At 42.9% G+C, this 17,585-nt stretch overlaps 1 protein-coding gene and 1 long non-coding RNA gene across 9 annotated transcripts in view; one reads left to right on the forward strand and one right to left on the reverse strand.

Annotated features, from left to right (window-relative positions):
* LOC124057782 overlaps positions 1 to 17,585 on the forward strand; it is a 1,110,263-nt gene that overhangs the window by 1,020,583 nt on the left and 72,095 nt on the right. The gene's annotated exons all lie outside the window — the stretch shown is intronic.
* Positions 66 to 17,193, reverse strand: add2 (adducin 2 (beta)). 8 transcript variants are annotated; one of them, XM_046386257.1, is made up of 16 exons: positions 16,741 to 17,193; positions 13,280 to 13,333; positions 12,286 to 12,479; positions 11,764 to 11,905; positions 10,070 to 10,221; positions 9,770 to 9,850; positions 8,243 to 8,392; positions 7,760 to 7,903; positions 7,352 to 7,450; positions 6,742 to 6,918; positions 5,166 to 5,411; positions 3,863 to 3,979; positions 3,673 to 3,759; positions 3,435 to 3,561; positions 2,471 to 2,554; positions 66 to 1,354 (listed from the first exon to the last, which is right to left on the reverse strand). In XM_046386257.1, exons 3-16 carry the CDS (start codon positions 12,430 to 12,432, stop codon positions 1,098 to 1,100), a joined length of 2,010 nt encoding a protein of 669 aa, XP_046242213.1. In that variant the 5' UTR covers positions 12,433 to 12,479; positions 13,280 to 13,333; positions 16,741 to 17,193; the 3' UTR covers positions 66 to 1,097. The 8 variants fall into 8 exon arrangements, with proteins under 8 accessions (XP_046242213.1, XP_046242214.1, XP_046242211.1 ...); XM_046386258.1 differs by lacking the exon at positions 16,741 to 17,193 and adding an exon at positions 13,451 to 13,850; XM_046386261.1 differs by lacking the exon at positions 16,741 to 17,193 and adding an exon at positions 1,515 to 1,548 and having other exon boundaries at positions 1,213 to 1,354; positions 13,280 to 13,441.

Raw genomic sequence — 17,585 nt, forward strand, 5'->3', positions numbered from 1 at the left:
ACAAGACTTTAAAGAGATGGGTGGTAAAGGGTGGAGAAGAACTCGAAACATAAATAAGACTTCCAGTTGGTTCTAAATCAAACTTGAGCTTTAATGACTGATACATGGTAACCTTGCAACACTCACTTATACATTCTAATATAAAATAAATTAAAACCATGAACAAACATCACACATCAGCATTTTGATAACAGCTACTGCTTAAAACAGAAAATAATTACAACTGTTAAGAGGTATTTTGCACACGTACATTTTAAATGAAAATGAAAAAAGTGGAATGTTTAGTACTTTCTGTATCTGCTATTACTGGGTTTCAAACTGCACTGGCAAGCAACAAGTTCTTTATGCTTTATCCTTTTTTATAGTAGAGTGGCATTTATAGCTGTCGCATATATTTCCGCTTTCTTTTTCCCTTCTTCATCCCCGCTGTAATAATGTCAGTAGGCTGATAGTTATACACAAAACCAGCATTCAGAAGAGCACAAGCTATCAGTTTATTTCTACGTGTACTGCACCTGTGCTCACATAGCATACCTGCAACATCTATCTGATAATAAGAACCAAATCATGACTAGAAGATCCCTATGACGATGAACAAATGCAACATACGTGAATGTCAATATACATATGCTAAGTGCCTATATATTAATAAAGGGTGCATAATTTCATAATTCAAATTAAATTTCCACCGTGACTTGCAAAGATGTGCGTGAAAAATGGTGTGAAACACAGGATCAGACTAGTAATCCCAGTTTTAGAAAGGAACATGTTTGACTGCCTGTACAGTTAAGTTATGTTATGTAACGGTTTGATAGCACAGCAGGTGAAAATAAGACGTGAGTAATACAGGGATGTGTGTGTGTGTGAGACAAGTAGTGCGTCAAAATATCCGACCTGGGTCAAATAGTATGTGAATTATCAGTGTTGCTAAGATGAATCACCACATAGATCAAATCAGCGAGTACCAGTGTTACAGTAAAGTATTAAACTGACAGGGTCTGGATAGATCTGATGTAGTTAACTCATCGGCTACTCTGTCATACGCTGAGAAATGTTTCACAGTAGTATTTCACCGAGGTCTGGTGTGTCTGAGCGCATCAGGTCTCTGCTTTCTCCTTCTGCTTCTTGCTCTTTTTCAGGAACGACGGAGGCTTGAACTTCTTTTTCTTCTTGGATGGGGACTTGGAAGGTGAACCCTCCGGGGTGCCACCTTGTGGTTTGGCCGGCGGTGCAGCGGGCACGGAGGAGGTGTCATTGGTCGAGAGAGCCTTCATTCCCTTCTCCAGCTCCTCTGTCATCTGCTTCTCCTCCTGGTCACCGTTCTGTATGGCTGAAGAGTCGGTCTTTGCCTCTTCTGCTCCGATTATTGTGAGAAAAACATAAACAAAGGCAGAACAATCAGCAACCACACGGGGAGGCGTGAGCGGGACGGAGCTGTGAAGTTACATGCTAGACCGCATATGAACATGCTTGCTTAGTGAGACGTGGTTGTCATACTGTTTCTCTGTACTTACTAGTGAGACAAGACCAAAGCACCAGAAGTGTGCCCTATGAATCAGTGCGGAGTGACACAGAAAAGGACAGACAGACAGACAGATACAGAGGGAGAGAGTATAACAGATAAAGTAGATGCAGTGGCAGATGGATTTCCCTACAAACGGCTGAAAGATGGCAAATGTAAATCAAAGAGCCAACACAACAGACTTGTAATGGACATTTTGACTTATGCTGGTGTTACTAATAACAGAAATGACGTCTGCTTTCAGTTTAGTTTTAGCCATAGCTGGCTCACTGGCTACATAAGCTATATGTAGCAAACCTGAATTTTTATGCTACGTGAGCTTAAAATGGCAAAAGACGCCGAACCTCCATGTTATCATTGGCATGTAACATGTAAACATCACTGGGACCTGCAGAGGTGAAAGAATTATCTTCCCAATCCATAGAACACACGGTCTATGGGGACTACATCTTCTGTAGAACAGTTCAACCGTTTACTCTTTGCAGTGAGGTCTGTGAAGCTGGGAAGCTGTCTTCGGAGTGAGATTTTGTTCTTGAATATCTCTGATGTAATTTTTTATGCTGTGAACATCACAAATGAATGTCTTGTATTGGATGGAGCCAGAAATCACAGATCATGTATATGTCACAATCAAAATACACAAAACTGCTGGGTTAGTGGTGGTGGAGAGTAACTAGGTACTGAAGTACTGCACCTTATTACAATTTTGAGGTGCTTTGCTTGAGTAAAATCAAATTTAGGATATCAAATTCATTCTCGTTAGTATTTGCAAAACCACACCCATGTATACTGAATATGCATGATATGGTCCAACACGGTCATCAGTGAGCATGTGAAGCATGAGAGGGCAGAAGCACAAGTTCAAGTAGGACTTGGGGCAGGCTGCTGGTCAGATATGCGGTGTGCAAGGCAAGCAGGACAGACTGTCAGCACTCTGCCAAGCCTCACCTGAGAGAGGAGGCTGGCTGGGCGGAGGGCCCTTTGTGGGGGAGGCAGCGGGGGGAGACTCCTTGTCACTTGCCACCTCCTCCCCTACTTACACAAACACAAACACACACACACACACACACGTGGTGAGGGACGGAGAGGGTTCAGCTGTGCAAGAAGTTAGATTAGTGAGGCAAAGAGAAGTGAACACAGTTTACATGACAGTCACAGGTGAAATCAAGTTTGCCTGAGGTGGCTATGTGCGGCACTTACACCTCAAAAATTACTATCTGTTCATTTTAAACACCTACACCGCATTTCATATGCATGAAATTGGCTTCCTGCCTTACAGCAAAAAATGGCAGAGTGAAAGACAGAGTGGAAGATTTCACAGGTTCATATAATGGCAGATGGTGGAGTTTTATTCGAAACTGATTGCCTGTATTGGTATTTAAAATGCTACACACAGCACCCTTAAGAAGGTTAGAAGAAACCATGCAGTGCATCAACAGTAAAAGTAAGTGGAGCATATCAAAAGTCCAGTTTGTAGAATTTAAGGGCAGAAATAGAATATAATATTAATATTTATGTTGTCATTAGTGTATAATCACCTAAGACTAAAAAGTTATCTTAGAATGAGCTTTATATATCTACAGAGGGAGGTCCTCTATGGAGTCCACCATGTTGCACCACCATGTAGCAAGCCCGAAATGGACAAACCAAACTCTGGCTCTAGAAAGAACCTTCGGATGGTGAAACAAGGGCTGTTCGGTTGGTTGAAATCTGCATCCACACCACTAAATCCTACATACTGGACCTTCGAGCTGCCTCTGGAAAAATACAGAGCCAAATAGACACTATGGCCCATGGTTTTGGAACAGACACCTACTGTATGTTATGGCATTGTACATTACTGTACTGTTAATAAATTAAATATTGTTCATATAGCCACTGAACCAGCTGGGTTGAGCTTAATGAATCATACCATTGGTTCCACCATCTTGTTTCCTCTGCACCTCCTTGCGATACTCCTCCAGCTCCTGGTCGGTCAGCTGGTTGAAGGGGTTGGGAGGTTCTGGCTCTGGTGGGACTTTGGGTGGACTGACTGGTGACTAATAGAAAAGCAGAGACACAAAATCACAGCTTTTAACTGTGCAGCTCAAGAGGAGGACTTGTAAAGGAAAAGAGACTGATGTTAAGTGAGCAGTGAGACTGTAGTTTACTGGAGGACTGTCGACTGTTATAACACTAGCAAGGACTTGAGACTGTGGCCCTGCTGTCTTCATGTCCTGACGATTCTGCTGTCGGATCTGAGGAGGAAAAAAGTCTTGTATAAAATTTCAGATTCATGTGAGAGTAAGGCGAAATAGGATTTGTGGACGATGAAAAAAAACAATGGTAAGGAAACGTTACCTTGTTTCGTGTCTCAATCACCTCTTGAGGGTTGGTGAAAAGAGGCACAAACTGGTTTGGGTTCTCTATCTTGATGGCTGTGCTGCCAGCTTGTGTGACCTCTTCTGTCTTCAACCACTGAGAAGAAAGAAAAAAAAAGAAAATCAGCATCAAAACATCCATCCATTTTCTATACCGCTTATCCGTCAGGGTCGCGGGGGAGCTGGAGCCTATCCCAGCTGACTACGGGCGAGAGGCGGGGTTCACCCTGGACTGGTCGCCAGTCAATCGCAGGGCCAACACACAAAGACAGACAACCACACACTCTCACACTCACACCTAGGGGAAATTTAGAGTAGCCAATTAACCTAGTGTGCATGTTTTTGGTATTGTGGGAGGAAGCCGGAGTACCCGGAGAAAACCCACGCAGGCACAGGGAGAACATGCAAACTCCACATAGAAGGGCCCAGACCGGGATTCGAACCTGGAACCCTCTTGCTATGAGGCGACAGTGCTAACCACTGCACCACCGTGCCGCCCAGCATCAGAACAATATCTCATAATTCACTTTAAAAGAAAAATGAGGAGAATTTTAAGACTTGGTATGTCCACCATGTTGAGGATCCTGTCTGTGTTGTCAGTTATGGGCTTATAAGAAAAGCCGCTGTATTCCTTCAAAAGTTTCTTTCCCCCTTAAAAAGTATGTTTTTATCAATCAGCTTTGATAATACGGATGCTTGTCCACCAGAGGGCAGGCTCTGCACTGCAGTAGTCAACACAGAGCAGAGGGCTTTCACCTGCAATGCAGAGAAGAGGAGAGAGAGGAGGGTGGGAGGGACTGAGGAGGAGGGAAAAGAGAAAGGGAGAGCCAAGCTCCTCCCACTGATGTAAGACTCAGAGTCTCATAGTGTTTTTGTCTCTAAAGGACTCATCACTGCAACTCTGTTTCATCTGTTCCTTAAGGCCTGCAGAAATAAAATCAAATGCTCCAAAGTGTACATCAACCTCCATGTGTATCAGAGGGAAAACTGTTGATTTTGATTAAATAAAAATATTTATATCTCTTTTTGAATGATCAGCGAGACGATGAGTCAGTTAGTCTTGTTTTCATAGCCCCAGATCTTAGCAGGCTTTGAGTCTTTTTGTTTTAATACCGACATGTCACCACCGACAGCCTCCCTAGTCTCTCCTCTTTGGGCAGGAAACATTACACAACTTTTGGGCCACAATGGCCATCTTGGAGCATAATCTGCACACTGTTGTGGAAGTGGCAATGAACATTTAATGGAGAAGGGTGTTATTTTAGATGATTCCTAAGCCTCACAGTGGTGCGGTGTCCTGGGCTGGCTTGCTCCTGGCTGACTTTTTGGTAGGTGTTGGGGGTGTTGAGCCAACGAGTTCTCTCCTGCTGCTGGCGCTGGGCAAAATGATGCTGCCTCATAGCTGGATGAACTCCATCGTCATCAAACTGGTGGAAAGCTGTGGCAGTTGCTGGAACCTCCACCTCCCTCCGTGTCCGCGATCGCTCAAGCAGCACAGGGAAGCGGTAGGCGTAGCCTGTACGGTAGCCCTGAAATGCAATCGTGTAAAGGAGCTTTAGGGTGTGTACACGCTTCAGACAACATGAGCTCATCCTTTGCACAGAATAGTGCAGAAATTAGGCACATTTCCACTTGTCTGCTATAGCAACACTATTGCTGCACGATGTCATGCTACTGTAATGGTATGTTATTCCACTGCAGACACACAGCAGGAGATAACAGCACACAGATTATTTTGGTCCTGACTGATTTACAAATTAGCCAAATATGATATAATAATGAGCTAGTGCTGGTAGGTGAATATCATTAGCTTAAAACAGAGCTGTTTCCCCCTGTTTCCAGTCTTTATGCTCAGCTATCTGGTTGCTCCTGTATCATTTAACTCAAACCTTTAACTGATGCCTAAGGATCCAAGTTATGTAGGTGATAAGAGAAGCAGCAGCGTTCACTATGTCTCACCCGGTTAATTTCCAGTACTTCAGTAGCTCCTGTATAATGCATAAGTTTTTGTGGTTTGTAGCTGTAATTGTGTCTGCTGTTAAGTTATTTGTTGTTTAGTTAATGCCGACGCAAGCTACACATTTCATGCTGCTGCTTCCTGTCTGCAAACCACAGACAGGCTTTTATGCCATTATTGTGAAGCAACCACAGGAAATGTAGCAGTACTTGTTACAGCATTTATGCTGCGTTCACTTGATGTAGAATAGATGGCAGAGAAAAGAAAGAGTCAGATGTTCCCAAGAGCAGTAAAGTTTCACAAGAGATGGTTGCATTATTGCAAAGGTTGTCATGTGGCAGTTAAAAACACTCTGCACAGAGTATATAACACTATATCCATTACATTTGGGTTGAGCTGCACCTGATGGACCTCCTGCACTCAGTGTGACTCAGCAAACCTTTCACACAGATCAAGCTAAGTAAACCCCTTTTCATTTGAGCAAATCATTAAAAGGGTAATTTAGAAAATCAGGCACAAAGTTGGGAAAGCTACAAAAGATGCATGGCAAAAAGGAGAATGCTTAAAATCTGTGCAGTAGTGTTTTCCTTCAGAGGGGTAAAGCTCCATAATCTGCGGGATTTGAATTTGTTGAAGAATGTCATATTTATGGTACATTAATTTGTAATTATTTTGCACAATTCAAAGGTTGGATGTATTTGCTTATTTGTTTGGGTAATTTTGTGACAATCAACATTAACATCATTCTGGATAAATAAATTGCTCACAACCCTTGTTTGCTGGAGGTTTGTGGCCCCACTTAGAACCTTAAATCCATAACAGTCCCTTTAACAAGATGTAAAAGATGAATTACTCCTCACTCAACACTCTACACATGTCTGTTTAGCATAACTGTAACCTACCAAGTTATCCAGCGTTCTCATCAGGGCCTCAAACTCATGCTCCCCGATCCGGCTCTTGTGCAGGGGTCCAAAGGTGGAGCCAGCCCAGCCCACAGTGCCGGCTGGGTTGGGTTTATGGATGGTGCGGTCCAGCAGAATCAGGTTCTGTTCACCGCCAGCGCTGCACAACGCTGACACCTTGCAAAAATAAATAAATAAATGATCCAATAACTCACATGTAGAGCAAGATGCAGCCCTTTATTCAGTAAAACATTACTGAGCTCACTTTCTGTCTTCCAAGCTCTACTTTATACACACTTAGAGGGACACATCTGCTCCCCTACACGTAGGATTACTACAGTGTCTCCTTGGAACTGAACACTCCAGCAGTATATTATACTGCAGTGCAGAGCTGTTGGCTGAATTACAGTGAAAGAGTGCTAAGAGAAGGACAGCTGCCCAGGTGTAAAACTGGTGCACCTACATTACATACACATGCCAGCTCACTCTCTCTCAAACACAAACCCACACACAGTGGCAGCACTTTGTCTCCAACACGTCAGCTGTTAGTCAGTCTAGTGTGTATGTGTATGTGTGTGTGTGTGTGTGTGTGTGTGTGTGTGTGTACAACCTGGATTTGGCAGGCAGCCTGGATGTGGTATATGGTGTAGAAAGCCTCCTCCACAGACTCCCCCAGGGCCACAATGCCATGATTCCTCAGCACCAGAACCTACATATCACGAAATCAACATTTACACCAGAATGAAAACCACTCTCATTATTTCTACTCCAAAATAGCTGCAGGTTACTTAGAAATGTCACTGATGGTTGCAGAATAAGAAGGCACACTGAGACCAACTCCTAAGTTTAGTCTCCAAGCAGCAGCAGCACCAGCTTCAATAATTAAGGCCACATCACCTCGTGTCTTTTCTTCATTCATTCATAAAGATGAAGCAGCTCATGTGGGACTCACAGGAGGAGGAACCACTCAAGGCAATGATATGCAGATGAAATGTCTTTACTCTTGTGGTGTGCTCACCTTACAGGTCGGCCCCAAGCTTTTCTGCAGCTCCACTCTGTCCTCCTCCTGCTCCATGACTCCATTGTAGTCGTAATAAGCCACATCACCAACCAGCAGAGCCTCATGGGAGAGTGGCAGGAGGCCGCACTTCATGGCTGAAACCTGCAGACAGTGGGCCGTCAGTGGTGAAAGCAAAGGTCATAGAACAGGCTGACGTTCACTCTGCTGCATGTGCTTTACAAGCAAAGCCATGCTGGAAAATGGTATAATGTTATCAGACTCAGAGACTGTAACTGCTACAACTATGAAATGATATCCAACTTAGTTAATCACAGATGATCTCAAATTACTTGGTGTCCTATGTTACATAACTAAATATTTCATTCTTCCATGTATCTAGATATGACCAGCAGAAGGATCATGGCATCTCCTCTGAACACGACAGCACAGAGCTGCGAGTCACTGCCAGTCTCTCTGCGGTCTGAGTCCAGGTTGACTCACCGCAGCCGAGGCCGGAGTGTGGAGGTGAAGCAGACAGCGAACATCTGGCCGGGCCGAGTAGATGGCCGAGTGCAGGCTGAACTTCTCTGTGTCCACGCCCAGGTTGGTGCTGCCCTTCTCCACCACCTCGCCCAGGATATTCACCTTCACCTGGAAACCACACAGCATTATCAGCATGTGTTTTGCAGAACAGTCAGATTTGTCAGCGTTACTCATAAAAGAAGTTTTAACACTTCTGCATCAGAGCAGAAGATTACTTTGCACATCTGTTTCATGAAATAGGTGAGTTGGAGAGGGATGAGTATATCAGATCTTGTAGGAAAACTTCATTACACTGTCTAACTTGCAAACTAACACTTGTTGCTACGTTTTGGTACCAGACCTTCTTCAGGAAAATCATTTGGGACAGTGGTGGGGAGCTGGCAGTAGTCTACACAATTATGTGAACATTTTGTGGTATATCTATGCTTGTTACTGTTTAAAGTGTTGCTTTTTAGCTCTATGTAGGAATTTGCCATGTAACAAATTGATGTATTTGTGTTTTTAATTTTATGTGATTGGCAGTGGACATGCAGCCATTCCTTATTTAAATGGCTTATCCTTATCCAGAATGTGTTTCCTGATGAAGGTCTAGTACTGAAACACAGCAATAATGATAATTAAAATAATAATAATAATCAGTATGCTAGTTTGCAAGTTAGAGAGTATGTGAGAGATTTCTTGCAACTTTTGAAAACTCATTTAATTTTTTAATTTTAGTTACTTTATTAATCCCAAGTTGGGAAATTACTTGTCTGCATTTCACCCATCACTGATTGAAACACACACACTGGGCTGCATCAAGCACCCTGGGAGCATATATTGGGGGTTGAGTGCCTTGCTCAAGGGCACATATAATGGGGCTAATGGGGGGTGGGGATATTATCACTCCACCACACTCAAATTTTTCCTGCCCATCCGGTGGGGGAATCAAACCAGCGACCTTCTGATCACAAGCCGCTTCTCCAACCTCTTGGCCACGGCTGCCCCCTCATGTGCATAAAAGCAGATTTTAGCTGACTGAATGCTGTGCATTATTTTCTTCTCTTAGAACTTTCTTCCCCTGATGTGGACTTGGCCAAAAGTAACAACAACCAATAGTTGTAACTATATCATTAGATTGTATACATTTTAGTGTTCTAAAATTACATGACGTTGACCAGGATTTTATCCAGCGCTCCAACTTTTTTGGAATCAGGGTTGTGTTTGATTATGGAGGTCATAGTCAGTGATAATGTTGAACTGGGCTGCACTGTACTGTGAAGTGTTTCTAATCTTCTGCCCCTCTCATGTATGTAAACAGGGTCAAAAAAAGAACCACCTCTCGATATAATGTGCTTGAGTGCAACACTACTCGAATAAATTTACACATTGAAAAGAAATTTATGGCAGAGCTGTTGTATTGAACTACATTAGATTGCTGAGGTGTACCTCATAGTGGCCGCTGAGTGTATGTATAACCTTTACCTCATGATTAGCCTTACTCACCAGACTGGATCCAGTCACCTCACTGAAGGCCAGGCCATCTGGAAGCACCAAGAAGTGTTCTTGTTCTTTATTAACACGCAGCTGTCAGGGAGGAAAACACACATCAGTACAGACACACTCAGTCCAGATACGAGGCTTCCATGTACAACTGTTGACCAGAAGTCTTCTTATGGTCAAGTACATTTCTGTACCAACCACTGATCTGATGACAAGTCATGTTCAGTAAGTGAGTGTTCTGCCTCACAACAAAAGGACAAACAAAGATGAAGTCGTGTAAGGTGAAAAGATAGTGGAACTAACAGTGAGACAGGTGTGGCTGATCTGGGCCCAGCCGAATAGATCAAACAGACGATGGACGCTGGACAGTTTGCAGCGCATCAGCCTCTCCCCCTTCACCATGCTGCCAGGGTCCCAGCCATGCAGGTCATTGATGGGCGTCACCATCATCATGTCTGTGGAAGGGAGAAAACCAGACAGACAGAGAGAGAGAGAGAGAGAGAGAGAGAGAGAGAGAGAGAGAGAGAGAGAGAGAGAGAGAGAGAGAGAGAGAGCAGTGAAGGGAAGACACACAATAAAGGTAGAGTGTAGCTGACTGACCTTTTTAAAAGTAGACAGTTCAACAAGTACAGTGGCATTGATTATGTGGCTATAGATTGTGTCTGTTTTTTCTTCCGGTGTGTTTTCGTGTTGCTTTGACTGCACATGTTCCTTGGTGTGATTTGGACGATGCTATGCTTCCAACTTTGTGGGAACAGTTTGGGGAAGGTCCTTTTCTATTCCAGCATGACTGTGTCCCAGTGCACAAAGCAAAGTCCATAAAGACATGGCTGGATGAGTTTGGTGTGGAAGAACTTGACTGGCTCACACAGAGACCTGACCTCAACCCCATCCAACACCTTTGGTGTTTGTATTTAGAATGCATTGTTGTTAAAATCTTTGTTGGTGTAACGATCAGGTGCCCCAGTACTTTTGTCTATATAGTGTACATAAATGTCATAACCGCTTTGGCATTTTTATAATACACATCAAACCATTTCATTACCTTTGTTTGAACTGAGTGACTGTCTGTCTTTCTTTGCCAGGAATCCCATGAGGTTTCTTATGAGGGACTCATCATTTTTCCTCCCAGCCCACAGCAGCCAGTGGGTGCTTTCCCTTATGCTAATGTGTCTCTTTGTTTCCCTCACTCGCAAGACAACAGAGGAGCCCAAGTTGACAAATGAGAAAGCCTCAGTTCCATAATCTCAAGCGACATCAGTTACTTACAACGTGCTGCACAAGTGTATCACCTATCAAACCGACTCGTACGAATGTCCACAGAACACTTATGAGAATGATTTGAAAACCTTACAGTATCACAGACAGACAGAAACCACCTGAGCTCATAGACTGCAACAAATCACTGCTGTCAACCAGTGCACTTCACTCTTAGATTGGACTCTCTGTAGTATGTGTTGCTAATAGGGCAACAGTAGAAGCAGAACAACCAAGCTAACAACGGAACAGATGTGGATTAACCACAGGGCGTCCATGTAAATAATGAAGTGAATCCTCTGTAAGTGAGTTCAGACGCAGGACAAAGTGAATTGTAGAGGAAGCCAAGTATTTGCTTTGTACATCCACACACATTAAAAAAGTTTAATGGGTGAGTTGGGATCAATCGGAACGTGATCTGTCAGCACACAAAGACATACTCACACACACGTAGTTGATGAATATGTTGTTTAACTAAAAATCATTCCAGCGTGCTAATAACGTGAGAATCAGAATTCCTTTATTTATCCCTGAAGGGAAATTCTTATTCTTACAGACATTGCACTTGCAGTGAGGTGAACAGTCTGAATATAGCAGTGTAACACCTAGCTTTCCAGCACCCGGGCTAATAACAGAAAGTTGTTGCTAAGAATGCCTTACCCAGGCAGTAATGATACACTGAGGCAAACATTATTATGTACTGAATGTCAGAGGCACGCTGAAAAGTGTTGTGCACTTACTAGAAGGGGAGACAGACAGGGCTGCTGGAGAGCCATGTGAAGCCATAAAATCAGCCAGCTGTCTCAGTGCCCATAGGTTGGACGAGCTGCCACCCTTCTTCATTTGCTCTTGGATCAGCACGTCCAGCTCCTCCCTGAATGACTGTACACGAACACAGATAGTAATGTATTATCACACATACATGAATACACACACCAACAAATTACAAATCATTTCAGTTTCATAATAATAACACGCACAAACATGAGTAGTATTTAAAGATTTCTGTCACTAGTGACCTCTGAATTGTCTCACTTTTCCACTAATCAACACTCACATGAAAAGAACAGTCATACACTACAGGGTGAGTAAACATATCTTATGATTCAGTCTCTCTCCATGAGTACTTTCACTTCATGGGTTCCCTTTTCACATCACACACGACTTTGTCAGCATCACGTAGCCTCACAGATTTATTTTTATGTGAGGAGATAAGCACAGCTAGAGGAGAGGAGGCAGTGAAAATCGAACAGCCATCTCACCGGACTCTGAAGGAGGCTGGAGATGCGCTTCTTGTGCTGGGACCCAGAGCCAGGTGTGGAATGCTGCGGAGACTGCAGGCCCTCTGGTACCTCATCACTGGGGCTGCGCTGCACCGGGGTGCCTTTGGGGGTGGGGGACTTGCTCATTTTCTGTTTTGAAATGGATGTCTTAGAACCAGGGGTGGGATGAAGAACTGTAAGGAAAGTGTCGATATTATAAATGCTTCTTCAATAGTACAGACAGCTCAAATAAGAATTAATTTATACATTGTAGTCAGCAAATGACCTTTTAGAAAGTGTTTTTCAAGTTAAAATGACAATATCCATGTGCTCTGTATGTTAAATCAGCACTCAGTTAGCTTAGCTTAGCATAAAGACCGGAGGCAAGGAGGACGCAGCTTTGAGCAAACAGTAAACATGACAAGTTGTGCTTCCTGGGTGGCTATGTACCAGACTTTTCTTTTTCTTGTATTTCTTGACTAGGACTAGTAACTTCCTGAAGGTGGAGCGCCCATCCCCATCTGTGCACCATAATGGATTCTTTCTTCTTCTTTTTTTTTGGTTCATGCCCAAAAAGAAACTAATTGAGCGGTCAAATACAGGGAAAGTATACTACAAGAGGGATGGAGCGGATATGATTTAAAGATTAAGGAAAGTAAAAAGTTTTTAAAAATGTGCAGTGAGCAGAGTATTTTTTATTCTTACTGAGTCTTTGCCTTAAGAGAGTCCACATAGGCCCTGCCTGAGAATCTAGCAGTGCACATCAGCCCAGAGCAAGTAAGCAGCAGCAAAGATGATCAAATATGAAATAACAAATCAATCAATACACTCACTTATGTACAGATCAGCCACGAGCAAATCCTTCTGTGTCTTGCATTAAAATGAAAACTAAGTTTGCATTTTGTTAGCAAGCACAACAACAGTATATTGAACTGCACATCAAGCTGTAATTTCTATGTATTTTCAAATGGCAGCATTAAGATGTAAAACCTACCCTCACATTAAGGACGGTGTATTCCTCAGGGCACTGGCTGGTGGAAGTGCAGAGCTATAGAAAATGCAGCTTTAGCAATAAGAGCTTACATGTAGACGGCAGCATCAGAACCACTGACAGGAAGTTAGCTGGTGATACGGCCCAGTAATTGGAGAAAGAGTAAAGAGTTACCGTAAGCATCTTCAGAAAACAGCTGGCCACTCCCCAAGTAAAACATACTCAACACACACACACTCTGCTGCAGGGAGTAGATAAGGTCCAAACACACCACACCCTCTCTACTTTGCTACAGCTGACCAACTGACTCAATTACTTACTTAAGTAGTTGCATCACTGTAACATAACTATTTGAGCATTAATGATCACATGCATTGCAAGTCCCACGCCTCGTGTCTCCAGCATCCAGGGCGGGCTTTTAAGATGTGCACTCCAACGGCGCAAAACAGTTACATTAAATCTGTGTGCATTAAAGTAAATCTCACTGCACTGCACACGAGAAACTGACAGAAGAATAAACCTTTAATGGAGTTTCTGGATAAACTGTGCACTTCACCCTGACATCAGGCTTCCTGCGCTTTAAAGCAAAGAAATGTTACATCAGTTATTTATTCAAACATAAGCCATTTACTAGAACATTAACTAATCTCCAACATACAATGACATACAAACATTTTATTGCTCGCCAGCCAAACTGCCCCATCACAACGACTACATTTTGATTATTACGGAAAACCATGAATACAGTTGAATGTAGGGTATTTTTATTTTTTTTCTTTTCTTTTTCGTTGTTTTTAAACAATCACAAACTCAGAAACACTTTATATCAGAGTCATAACAATCAAATGTATTAATGTGGATGCCCATAGGAAGTAGCTTATCTTCCAAAGAAGCAGCGAGTCCATAAAAGCCATAATTTCAGGCAGCAGCTCTTTCCCTCTCACAGCAGAGGCTGGCTCACAGGGTATCAGGCTCTCTCTCTCTCTGGGGGCAGAAGGGGCCCAGCTGCTGACAGGCAGCACACAAAAAGCCTCTCTCTCCAGGGAGGACCCTAATGACTAAGGGGAGACATAGATCTGGCTGCTGTCCCACCATTGCTGCCTCCTCCTCCTCTTCTTATCCTTAATCGCATTGGGATGGCTGACCATGATGCTTCATTGCCTCACTTTTGGTTCATATCATCTCATGAAGTCGTGCTGCTGACTTCCTGCCATACTCACCTCTTATAACTGCAGTATGTCAGCATTGCTTAAATAATTTATCAGACTTAGTATTTGAATTTATTTAGTATTTGCTGTGGTACCCTTCACGAGAACACACCAATCAACAAAAGCAATCCTGCCGTACTCTGCTGTAGGATACTCTGACATATTTGGCCTAATCCTTACCATAAGCAGAGACAACTTAACCATCCATTTTGTACATTATGTTCACATAAACATGACTATACTGACTACTGTAGCTCTTCCCACAGGTCAGTGCCTGAGCATTGACATGCTGCAGCAGAAAGTCAGTTAGAGGGATAATTACCTAAGTAACTCCTGATTGATTTTCTTTGGCTTTGCTTTCATTAGCTTTGTCACAATGGTTGGTCGGTGGATTCCAACCGGCTGTATAACCACTTCCTAATAAACCAATACCTTTACTTTACCTTATTTACCTTTGTCAGTGTCTCAAAACAAAATAAAGTAGAATATAATTGTGATAATGACAAGACCTATTTGAAAATGTCTTACAACAAAACAACTCATTATCATGCAATGTGAAACGTGTTTAGCTGTCACATATTTGAATGAACAGGAAAGACTTGACTTGCACTGATCAGCTATCCAACTGTGATCACTTCTGGGTTTCATTCACTTACAGTATAATTGAAGCTCAACTGCATTTTTATTGGACAAAACCTTCACAAGACTTTCAATGCTTTCCTGCCTAACTCAGCACAAAACAATTGTTATTAATAACAATTATGGAATATTTACATGTGTACAAAGGCAGATTTACTGTATCCAACCCACAAATAAATGGACTCATTTACTGTGTTTTGCATAAATGCTGCACACACATGATGAAAATACATTAATACGTGAATGGTAGAATACATTTTGGTAGCTATGTGCAGATGGACATTCCAGACTCTGCAGCCCATAATGGGAAACCGGTCTTCCACAATACTTCAGAAGAAAGCCAATGAAAAAGCAGTTGAAGGCACAGGCAAATGACTGAGTCCATTACAGACAAGAGTTTTAAAACTGTTTTTCATTAACTATATTTTATTGGATTATTTTTTGACAGTCAGGAGACTCAAACAAGCTACAAATATCTCGTTTAAGCGAGCTATTTATAGACATTCTGTGTATAGCATTACACATCCTCTAATCATTACGGCTGGTTTTGTTTCTCCTTAAAGTCTCTTGTTCATTTTCAATAATTACGAACTTGATATTAAGGTTGTTCGCGAGAGCAAAATCTTTTATTTGTCTAGGACAAGTCATGTTGCAACGTATAAACTCTGCTTCTATAAATGGATCATTTGAATGGGATTAACAAAACTAAGTTTCAATAACGCTGCCTTTCACACGAACTTGTTCACTGTGGCTGCGGCTGAGATGAACCCATTCGAGGTTCATGTCTGCCATTGTGCTGTGGGATGCTGTGGGAGCGGAGTCGAATATCCCGCTCCCAAAGAACAAGGAGGGCAGGCCTAGTGACCACAGCGCAGGACACCGTATTGTTTATCTGCAACTAAATATGCCAACGTGAATGCACAGTATCGTTTTTTGAATTTTGAAAGCATCCTCCATCCCTCCACCCGGGAGCGGCCCGCGTTCTGCATGGCTGCCTAGCAACACTCGCACGCGCTGCAGCCTCAGCACCAGCAGAGCAGAGGTTCCGCTAATGGCCACCCGCAAAATGCAGAGGCCAGCAGCGACACGACACTGCACTACTCTACTGTGTAAAAAAAAAACGAGCAAAGACGCATTACAAACAAACGTTTCAAATGACAAAAATAACTCATCACAACGGCATTTTAATCCGACGGCGTCCTGCACAAATCATCGCTTAAACGACTGTAAAAACAACAAAACGCCACCAGCGAGACGCCGATGAGCCAGATTAGAAGACACTGCCGTCACAGACGTGCAGCCTCACTGTGAATACGCGACAGACTGTACATATGGGAGCTTGCACTATGTAGCGTACAATGAAGAAATGCGAGCATGGACAATATGGAGAGGGGACTGTGTGCCGACAAACTATGCAAATTTAATCGTTTTAAACCAACACACCATACAGTCTACACGGGATGCACCGCATGAACGACAACATGGCAAACATCAGGCTGAATTGCGCACACACTGCTCATGCACGCGTCAGAGAGGACCCTGTGCTACGCCCAGCTATTTCACCATGATAGTCCTGTTCGAGTCAACTACACAAATATAAGCAGGCAGTGAACTCACCTCAGTACATCCTCAGGACCGTGTCTTCTGAGTGGGTGCGGCACACCCACAGCCCAAAGCCGTCCTCAGAATTAGCAGATGAAGTTAATCACAAAAATCTGTCAGTATCAGCTTGCGACACCACGGCTCTTTTGTCATACTATTACAGGGCCTCGGCTGATACCAAGTCAATAGACCCTGATGTTTTTCATTCCTCGGTGCCCCTGGACCAGCCCACTGCCACGCCTGCAGTCTAACACCCAAGGGCACCCGCTCATGCAGCTACAGTGGGAATCAGTGCACTTGGTTATTGCGTTTGTAAAGCTTAGGTGAAGCCCCGGTGGATTTCTGATGCCGTCTCCTAAAACGCTGTTTTGTTGGCAAGGCCCAGTTCAAGTTGGACAAAATACAGTCTGTAACATCAAACAGGCGCCACCTGCTGTTCTAACGGTGAAGAGCCTGTAGACTCTTGTGATGGCTTTGTCACATCTGAAATGAGAATGACATCCATAAATAAACAATGGTGGAAAGGAAATATTTTTCACAGGTACTGTATTTAATTATAGAGGTACTTGTACTTTGCTTGAGTATTTCCATTTTATGCCACTTAACATCTATACTACTTTCAGAAGAAACTATTGTATTTCTTACTGCAGTGCATTTGACAATTGTGGTTACTTTTAACTTTTCAATTACAGATTTGTTATACAAAACACAATGCAAGATCATCTAAGATAAGCTACTATTGCCCTGCAACAGTTACATCAGGATACATCTTGATGCATCATAAATAATAATGTAATTAAATAACATTCTGAAAGGTGCTGCATGAGTACTTGTATCTTTAAATGAACTTTAACTTCACT

This window comes from Scatophagus argus, chromosome 4, assembly GCF_020382885.2.
Source record: "Scatophagus argus isolate fScaArg1 chromosome 4, fScaArg1.pri, whole genome shotgun sequence".
Classification (NCBI taxonomy): Eukaryota; Metazoa; Chordata; class Actinopteri; family Scatophagidae; genus Scatophagus; species Scatophagus argus.

Bases quoted from the DNA above. Each gene is read 5' to 3' on its own strand.
- add2 (XM_046386255.1), bottom strand. From the start codon at position 12,432: ATGAGCAAGTCCCCCACCCCCAAAGGCACCCCGGTGCAGCGCAGCCCC. The intron at 10,222-11,763 runs GTAAGTGCACAA...TCCCTTCCACAG, and splicing joins CCTGTCTGTCTCCCCTTCTA to ACATGATGATGGTGACGCCC. The intron at 7,904-8,242 runs GTGAGTCAACCT...CACTGTCTGCAG, and splicing joins ACACTCCGGCCTCGGCTGCG to GTTTCAGCCATGAAGTGCGG.